General features: G+C 60.8%; 1 protein-coding gene across 3 annotated transcripts; it reads right to left on the reverse strand.

The window, feature by feature from the left end:
• Positions 1 to 469: 469 nt before the first annotated feature.
• CPNE6 (copine 6) lies at positions 470 to 7,032 on the reverse strand. Of its 3 annotated transcripts, none has more exons than XM_008269393.4 (17): positions 6,899 to 7,032; positions 5,430 to 5,630; positions 4,879 to 5,058; positions 4,426 to 4,500; positions 4,218 to 4,292; positions 3,998 to 4,081; positions 3,822 to 3,911; positions 3,358 to 3,462; positions 3,035 to 3,121; positions 2,781 to 2,840; positions 2,427 to 2,560; positions 2,294 to 2,348; positions 2,151 to 2,202; positions 1,425 to 1,558; positions 1,074 to 1,310; positions 766 to 941; positions 470 to 669 (listed from the first exon to the last, which is right to left on the reverse strand). In XM_008269393.4, exons 2-16 carry the CDS (start codon positions 5,595 to 5,597, stop codon positions 804 to 806), a joined length of 1,674 nt encoding a protein of 557 aa, XP_008267615.1. In that variant the 5' UTR covers positions 5,598 to 5,630; positions 6,899 to 7,032; the 3' UTR covers positions 470 to 669; positions 766 to 803. The 3 variants fall into 3 exon arrangements, with proteins under 3 accessions (XP_008267615.1, XP_069909964.1, XP_008267616.1); XM_070053863.1 differs by lacking the exon at positions 6,899 to 7,032 and adding an exon at positions 6,457 to 6,569; XM_008269394.4 differs by lacking the exon at positions 6,899 to 7,032 and adding an exon at positions 6,131 to 6,341.
• Positions 7,033 to 8,758: the final 1,726 nt, after the last annotated feature.

Genomic DNA, 8,758 nt, shown 5'->3' on the forward strand with positions numbered 1-8,758 from the left:
GGGCCGTGCGGGATGTGAACATGCACGTTCACACGCCCAGGACAGCCGGGCTGCACAGGCCTTCCCCGCCCCCTGTGCTCCACAGTCCCTAGCACACCTGCTGCTCTCCCTGTCCTCCCCCGACACTCCTTCCTGGCCCGCCCCACAGCTGTGTGGGGGCTGGGGTTCAGCCCCTGGGGGACTCAGCAGGGCCTCTCTGAAGACAGCTGTATGAGGGCATCAGCCTTCCCCCCTTGACAGCCCCTTATTACCCCCCCATCCCCTATAATTAGCCCCCATGGTGCTGGACCCCCTGGGGTTGGGACGGGAGAGTGGGGGCTCCTTGGACTCTAATGGCACCTAGTAGGGGTGAGATTGCAGGGCCGGCAGCCTGTCTGGGGTGCTCTGGCTCAGATTTTGAAAGATCTGGGTGGTGGTGGTGGTGGTGGGGTGCTGCGGACATCTGAGGTGTGACCCACAGAGGCGGAGGTGGTAGGAGCAGTTCCTTTTATTAACAGCCAGAAAGTGGGGATCACTGAAGGCAGTCACTAAGGGGCCACAAGGTCAAGGGGTGTGGGGCTCAGAGAGATGGGAGCTGGGCCCACCACTCACTTCCGGGACCCAGAGGGCATGGCTGGTCCAAGACGCAGAGGCACTGGTTACTCGAGTCACAAGGGTCAGGACAGGCACCTGGGGGAGGGGTGCAAACATCATAGCACCCTCTTCAGCACCCCACCAAGAGGTGTTTGAGCCCCTTTGTATCCGCCCCTGGCCCTCAGGACTCACCAGAGGCTGAGGGAGAGTCTCCTTTTCGTGGGCAGCTGTCACGGGCTAGGGCTGGGGGTGGTGGCCGGCGTGCAGGGCCTGGGGGCCCCTGGGCTGATGCCCTGGCTCGCGTAGTACTCCACCACCTGTCGCGGCACCTCGGCCAGGACGCACTTGGCGAGCGCGGAGGGAGCGGCCTGGCGGTGGCCGGAAGACTTGGTTGGTGGTGGTCGGGGTGGGATCCGGTGCGGGAGGGGCAGGGCTTCAGGGTCATTCAAAAGATCAGATTTGGGGGTATAAGGAACCCCACCCCTCACCCCAGCACTCACATCCTTGAAGTCCCGGAAGGGCACGAACTGGACGATGTCGCGGGCTGCAGGCACCCCTCGCGGGCAGCGCAAGGGACCATCGTCACCATCCAGCAGCCGCATGTCCGAGAAGTCAGCGTTGCCCACGCCCACGATGATGATGGACATGGGCAGGCGCGAGGCGCGCACGATGGCGGTGCGGGTCTCGGCCATGTCGCTCACCACGCCGTCAGTGAGCACCAGCAGCACCGAGTACTTCTGCGGGAAGCAGAGTGGAGGAAGTGCGGGCTCTTAAGTGCTGGGTATTGACACCCGCCCAGGTCCAGGCCCTGACACTGGCCCCACCCGACGACCCCCCCGGGGTCTCCTCACTGAGGCTTGGCCAGTGCTCTGCTCCCGCTGGGCCGGCCCGGCCACGCGGTTGATGATGGGAGCCACGTTGGTGGGGCCGTAGAGCTGGATCTGGGGCAAGCAGCGGCGGTAGGAGGCGATGACCCCTGCGATCTCTGTGGGCAGAAGGGCAGGCCTTAAAGCGAGAGGTGCTCCTTGCCTCTTAGGACTGGCCGCCCCCCAGATTTCTCACTCTGTGTTTCTCTAAGCAGAGGGAGAGTTGAGCAGGTCCCCAGGGCTGGAGTGGATGGAAGGGAGGCTGCTGGAGCCATGGTGTGCTCTTGCAAGGAGTGTGCAGGTCCCGGCTGTAGGCGTGTGTGCCACTGGAGGTGGGCTGGTGGGGACCCCCTGAACCCACTTTTAAAAATTGTTTATTCATTTATTTATTTTAGTTTACTTGAAAGGCAGAGCAACACAGGGAGAAAGACACACACACACACACACACGCACACACAGTCTTCCATCCCCTGGTACACTCCCCACTGCTAGAGCTGGGCCAGGCTGAAGCCAGGAACCTGGAAATCCCAATTGAGTGGCAGGTGCCCAGGTACTTGAGTGATCATCTTGCCGCCCCTCAGGATGCATTAGCAAGACTCTGAGTTGGGAGCTGGGTAGGTGGGCCTCAAACAGGTGCTGTAGGGAATGCAGGCGTCCCAAGCCTTGACCTGCTGCACCACAACGCCCACCGGGGGGACTTCCCCTCTTTACCGTCACATTCAGGATTTTCAGGGTCAAAGTTGATAGCAAAGTCATGGGACACCTGTGAGGGAGAGGTGACAGCAGTGGCAGGATGACTTTCCTTCCTGTCTGACTCTGCCACCTTCCCTTCCCTCCCTCTGTACCCAGCTTACCTCGAAGTTGGGGGGGATTCGAGCCCCAAAACCGAAAGCTGGGAACCGCTTGTCACTGAAAAGAAGAAAAGGCCGTGGCACCCTCTGGGCAAGGCCTCTCGTCTTATGCCTCCTGCCCTCCACCTGCTCCTACCTGTCGTAGTCCTGGCAGATGCCTCCTACTGCTCGCAGAGCCTGCAGGTAGTGGTTGGGCTGCCGGGGGCTGAGGCAGTGGAGGGACTGGCTGCTCCTTGGGTCCCCATTGGAGGCAGTGAAGTCGATGGCCACCTGGTGGAGGTGATGCAGCCAGCAGGGCCTCAGAGAGGCTGGGCCGGAGCTCAGGTCTACAGGGAAGACTCAGAGGAATCTGGGGGAGCCCGCAGGTGGCCTCATCATGGGGTGGGGGTGAGGTTCAAGCTGATGGTGCAAAGGCACATGGGAAGCCCAGGTAGGGGAGGTAGGATTGTGGGCCCCTCCTGTTGCCTGCGTCCCATTCCTGAGCCTTTACCGTGAAGCTGATCTGGCAGCCACCCATGATGTAATCCAGAAAGGTGTGCACCTTCTCCACCTGGCGGGAGGGGAGAGGTAAAGTGGAGGGATGGGCTGTTCCTCCAGGGGAGGGAGCTTTTGAGGCTGCAGTTGGGGTGGGATAGGGCAAGGGCTCCAAGTTTCTGGAAGCCCTTGAAACAAGGGCAAGGTTGACTCTGAGATTGTGGTGGGGCAGGGGCAGGGGTAGAGCATTAAGGAGGAGCTGGGACTTACCGTGCACTGGGCCAGCACCACTGTCCCTGAGCTCTTGTAATTCTTCTTCTTGTCGCGGTATTTGGGGTTGATACAGTCCCACTGCATCTAGACATCACCCACTCCACAAGCTCAGCGTCTCATGTCCACCAAGTGGCCCCTTTCACCCCATTCCAGAAGAGCAACCCAGAGGAAGACCCGAGGCTTGGTCCTTGGGTTGGGCCTGGACCCCTTCCAACCCTCTCCACCTCCCATCACCTACAGTAGCCTCTTCAGCATCACCCTCAGGAGCCTCTCAGAGATCTGGGTGGAATGTGGGGGGTGGGGTGGGGTCTCTGCAGCACCTCCTGCCCGGGGTTTGCTGTCCCCTCCTGCATCTCCTGGAAGGTGCTGGTGAACTCGCCGATGAAGTCGTGCTTCCCACTTGAGTCATAGTCATACACCAGGAACTGAGAGGGTGGAGGACAAGAGGGGTCAGGGTCAGGGTCAGGGTCAGGGTCAGGGTCAGGATCAGAGCTGTCTGCAGTGGCTAATGGGGCTGGGGAGCACCCACAAGGTCGAGGTGGTCGCGGTTTCCAGATTCTGATGCCCTCAACCTGCTTCAAGAGGCCACCTGCCGACCTTTGTTCTTTGGCTCAACCTGGCAGAGACTTTGGCCTCTGATAAAAGGCACACACGTGGGCAGTTTCACACTGAGCTGTGAACTGTTGTTTACCCACAGTGAGAAGGGATCAGCACATGGGGGGAGGAGGGGTGGGCTGGGCTCAAGGGGAGTCTCCAGGCTGCATTTGCTTGGCGGGGGCTTTACCTTGAGAGGCCGGTGGACGTCACAGCTGCATAGGGAGTGCAGGGACAGGCGGAACGGCTCCCAGCTGGGGTTCAAGTTGTTCTTCACCACCTTGGAGAGGCACCAAGGAGCTGGGTACCTACTGTCTAATTTCCCTCCTCTGCTCTCCATCCATCTCCATAGCCCCGGGCACCAACCTCAGTCCTCCAGACCAGCTGGTCATTCTGGTCCCCGTTGGTCTTATAAATCTCCATGAAAGGGTCAGACTTGCTGAACAGGTCCTGAGGAGGGAAGCGCTAATGAGCCTGGGGAGGTTGCGAGGAGGAGGAAGGGGGAGGCCTGGGCCTCTGGGATCTATCTCAAATGGGAGACTGGACTCCAGCAGGGGTGATGGGGGCCTGGACTTGGGGCTCCAACCTTGTTGTCCAGCTTGTGGGCTCTGAAGGTGAGTTGCACATAGTCATTGGTGCCAGATACCTCCTCGGCCACGATCTGCAAGGGGGACACATTGGCAAGACTCTCTCCCCTGACCACAAGTGCCACCCTCCTCCCTTTCCCTTTGACGGCAGTCTCCACGGGCTCCACACAGGGGCACTGAATGCGTGGCAGAGGTGACCCAGCCTACCGTGATAGTGGACTTGCCCGCAGTCTTCCCATTCTTCAGCAGTAATGGCTTGGTGACCTTGGTTTGTGACACAATCTGGGGATGGAGGTGGAGCGAGATCCAGCTGTGATGCTGTCCCCTGCCTTGGTCAGGTTACAAGAGGTGGACTGACAGCTGCCCACTGAATGCCCATAACACTGGGCCCTTTGACTTGGGCTAGGGTTGGATTCAATTCCTATAGCAGCCTTGAGAGGGAAGCACTATAACCTCCCCCTGTTCCCATTTTTTTTTTTTTGGGGGGGGACGGAGGAAACAGAGAGGTTAAGTAACTTGTCTGGAGCTTCACAGCCAATGAGCAGTGGGGGAAGGGATCCCAGCGTGGATCGGACTAGCTCCAGAGTGCATGCTGTCTCTTATTGTAGCCTCCACAGGCAGAAGCGGATGCAGGTGGGGTGCCTGGGCGGGAATGCAGACCTGGCCCAAGGTGCATTCTGTAGAGCCGAGGAAGGTGTCATCTCGGGGACTGGTGGCTCCGTCCTCAGCATCGAACACGTGGAACTGCAGGGGCTGCTTCTCCTCAAAAAAGTACTCGAGGGCCAGCACCCGGGAGAAGACGGGGTTGGAGCAGGAGCGAAGCACCTCCGTGCGCTCCACCTGCAGCGGGCGGGGCGAAAGCCCTCTGGGAACCGGGGCTACTGCACCCTGTCCTGGGCACACTGCTCACGCCGGCCCGGACACTAGCTGCTGTCTTTCTGAGCTAGGCTTGCTACCAGCCTGCTGGACCAGCTCAGCCCTTTGTGGGGTACCCCGCTGCCTCTGGGACTCTGTACTTTCAAATCTGTGAAATGGGTTGTGCTCGGCATGGAAGCACATTTATCTCCAAGGTTCCCCATGAGGTCCAGAATAAAAAATGGCCCGTGGAGCCCTTGTCCTCCCCTTGGAGGCCCTCACTGGCGGCACCTGCCAGCCCTCCCACCCAGGCTTACCCAGGAGGTTAGTTAAGGAAAAACCTGAGCTGTTCTCACCTCCACCCACTGCTCGTCAGAGTAGAGCTTGAGCAGCACGCAGGGGTGAGGCTTGGTGAGTGTGTCTCGGTCCAAGAGGCCGTGGCAGGATACCCGCAGCTCTACCCGAGAGGCCCCCAGCGTCATGGCTGGGGGCTCGGGCACCCAGGCCATCTCGGGGTCCGACATGTCACCGTGAGGACACAGCAGACTGCCTGGACACTGCAAAGGGAAAGGATCTGTCTTCTGGGGGCCCTGAGTCCCGCCCCCTTCCCTCCTTGCTAGGGCCCTGGGGTCTCATGGACGCCTGCTTCCCCGAGCTCTGAGCCTTGTGCTGCGGCACAGGAGCGCCATGCATCTGTCACTCCTGCCGGCCTAGGTCCACGTGGCTGGGCTGGAGAGGGCTGGAGGGCTGGGGGTGGGAGGTGGGGTTCCTGGCAGTCTTGGCTCCTAGGCCATTGATTGATCCACGCTTTCTGCTGCCTCAGCATCTTCCACTACTTCCCGACTGATGTCTAAGCCAGCGCTGCACTCAGTCTTGGCACGAGGGAGCCGAACTGGGGCAAAGAGGGGGGGCCGATGGGGGGGGAGGAGGTGGAGAGGCCGCAGGAGGGCTGACGAGGACGGGCCTCAGGGCTGAAGTCTGCAGTGGGCAGGAGGAGTCAGGTTGGAAGGTGCCCTGCAGGGCTGGCTGTCCCTGTCCACTCCCTACCCCCACTCACCTTCCGGCTGGCTGGCTGATGGAGAAATGAGGGGTGGTGGGCTTGGGGAGTGAGCGCAGGACCAGGGTGTTGCTGCAGGCTCCTCCAGCCTCCTGGCGGGGGCTCTCACTATGAGGAGCCACGCATCCTCCCCTCCTCCCCTGTTCTCACACTTCTTGGCAACACTGGCACTGTTTCTTAGCGACAGGATTTTGGGGGAGCCGCGGCCCCTTCCATGCCACCCGTGGGATGCATGCGCGCCACCCTCCCCCAGCAGTGGCACCAAGCCTTGGGCAGCAGCAGGCAGGGGTACGCCGGCCCGAGTTCCTGACCAGTCGGTGCGTCACCTATTCGTGTCTGTCCAGATTTCAGGGTGAGGCTGCCTGATCTCACGTCCTGCTTCCCGGAGCGAGTGTGTGTTGGTCTGAGTGCGCCACCCTCTGTGTCTCTCTGCCCCTGTCATGTGCGTTTGTCTGTCTCCAGGAGGGTGTGACCGTTCCCGGAGCTCCCTCAGAACCGGGACCCTTCCCTGGCCGGGGACCCGCCCCCGCCCCCCCCCAACAGGTGCCTTTTGGTATATGTGAGGGAGGGTCTGGGCTGAGGGGGCTCTGCCTTCCAGCCACGAGTCTCCCAGTTCTTGTGGGTCCCCCGAGACAGGCAGGGGCATGTGATGAGGAGCGGATCGGCAGGGATGGAGACCTCTCTGGGACTGGAGGAGATGTTGTCATGGAGACTGGGCCAGGCCGGGGTGCTGACCAGGGCCGGGCAAGGGAGGGAGGGTGGGCTCACCTGGGCTCTTGGTTGGGGGCTCTTCTCTCCGGCTCTCTGGCCCTGGCCCTGACTCCCTTGCTGCTCCAGCCGCTGGCGCCGGCTCCAGCTCCAGCTCTGCTGCTATTTATGGGGCCTGGATGGGGAGGGGTGCGGGGGGGCTGCCGCACCAGCTCCCCCCGCACAGACGGGTTGGGAGGGAGAGGAGGAGAGGGGCAGGGCCACTGCCTGGGAGGGAGCCACAGAGCCCAGGGAGGAGGGCGGGCTGGCGAGGCTCCGAGGCAGGACCCCTCTAGACACAGTGACACACATCCTCCCCTTCACACCACACCCACGCCCGGAATCCAAAGAAGCACACATTGCAGTGTGTGTGCGCACACACACATCCACACCGAGAAATGGTGGCGACACACGCACCCACGGCTCCCAGGCTAACACATCTCCACACGCACAGGCACCAGTCCGTAAACTCCCTGCGACACCACGGCAGGCACAGTCTCGAGACACACTGGGAAACACACCCAGTGTCACAATCGGATGCGCTCGTCCAGGACACTTGCAATCACAGCTGAGAGCTCCCTGGGATGTCCTTGTCACAAATACACACACACACATTTGCTCGCACCAGCCGGACCGTGGGTCTCTAAGCCGCACGCCGGCTCTCAGGGCCCTGGGAAGGATGTCCATTTCCCTGCCACCTTCTTATGAGATGGAGGAAATGGATGCAACTGCTCTGGGACACGCGTGACCTCACATTCCTCTCTAGCAGCTGGAGGATGGGGCTGCGCAGTGGGGGTGCGGACCCAGGCACTGGCACCCAAGGCACCTTCCTGGTGCCACAAGGTGTCCAATGCCGTCCCCACCCCCACCCCTGCTGATTCAACCCATATGGTCACATCCTTGTGGGAGGGGCCGTGCCACCACGGATCTTACGGAAACAAGACGATAGTCATCCCCAGTGAGACAAGGGGAAGTGAGTGAGTGCCTGAGGAGCTTCAGGCCACGTGGGGAGACATTTGGGCACATGGCCATCTGTGAGGCGTGGCAAGAGTGCTGTCCTGGACACCTTCACCCTCCACTCCCAACGCTGCTTGCTCATAGAATTAAGGCAGCAGCCATCCACTGAACCTGTCCTGGGTGCCAGCCCTTGTGTCAGGTGCTGGCACTAACTAGGAGATTAGGCACAGCCCCTGTGCTTGGAGGAGGGAGACTATGTAGATCAGAGGGACACACACACACGATCAGCACAACGCACAGAACCAGAAGCATGGCAGGTGCCAAGTCATGGACCCGCCCAGGATGCAATGGGGGCACGATGAGAGGTAGGGAAGGCATTGGGAGGGCTTCCTGGAGGAAGAGGCTGCAGAGCAGGATCTTGAGTGCCAAGGTAGGATTTGTCAGGACACCAGTTGGAAACGATTAATTTAATTATCGATCCTCTTAGGCCACAGAGACTTCTGCTCACCTACAAGCTACGCAACTGTTGAGGGTTGTTGGCTATTGAAGGTGCCCCCAGGATGACTCATACCACGTAATACGGTCAGTGAGACATGCACACGCAGCTCCCCAGACTCCCTGGTACTCTGTAGTCTTCCAATGTGCTCATGTCCCCTGCAGCTAGACGGAAGCTGATGATGGGCTCTGTGACGGTGGTCCCTTCTCCAGCCGGCTCAGGCCTGGCTGGGCGACCACCAGCCCCTTCCATCCCTCTCTGTTCTTCCTTCTCCTCCCCCTGGAGCCCCAGTGCCACCTCTCGGGGTGTTCCTCACCTCTCCCCATGGTGGCCAAGCTCTGGCGGCGGGGGGAGGGGGTGTGGGAGGAAGGGAGCAGATGGTGGGGCGTGGGGGCAGTGAATGGGAAAAACAGCAGACTCGAGGCAGG

Source organism: Oryctolagus cuniculus, chromosome 12 (assembly GCF_964237555.1).
Source record: "Oryctolagus cuniculus chromosome 12, mOryCun1.1, whole genome shotgun sequence".
In the NCBI taxonomy this organism is placed as follows: domain Eukaryota; kingdom Metazoa; phylum Chordata; class Mammalia; order Lagomorpha; family Leporidae; genus Oryctolagus; species Oryctolagus cuniculus.

What these genes read in the sequence shown, in the direction of transcription:
- CPNE6 (XM_008269393.4), bottom strand. Translation starts at nt 5,597, where the DNA reads ATGTCGGACCCCGAGATGGCCTGGGTGCCCGAGCCCCCAGCCATGACG. An exon ending in GCTGCCAGATCAGCTTCACG is followed by an intron (nt 2,561 to 2,780) that starts GTAAAGGCTCAG and finishes CACCTCCACCAG; the next exon opens with GTGGCCATCGACTTCACTGC. An exon ending in ATCTGCCAGGACTACGACAG is followed by an intron (nt 2,349 to 2,426) that starts GTAGGAGCAGGT and finishes TCTTCTTTTCAG; the next exon opens with TGACAAGCGGTTCCCAGCTT.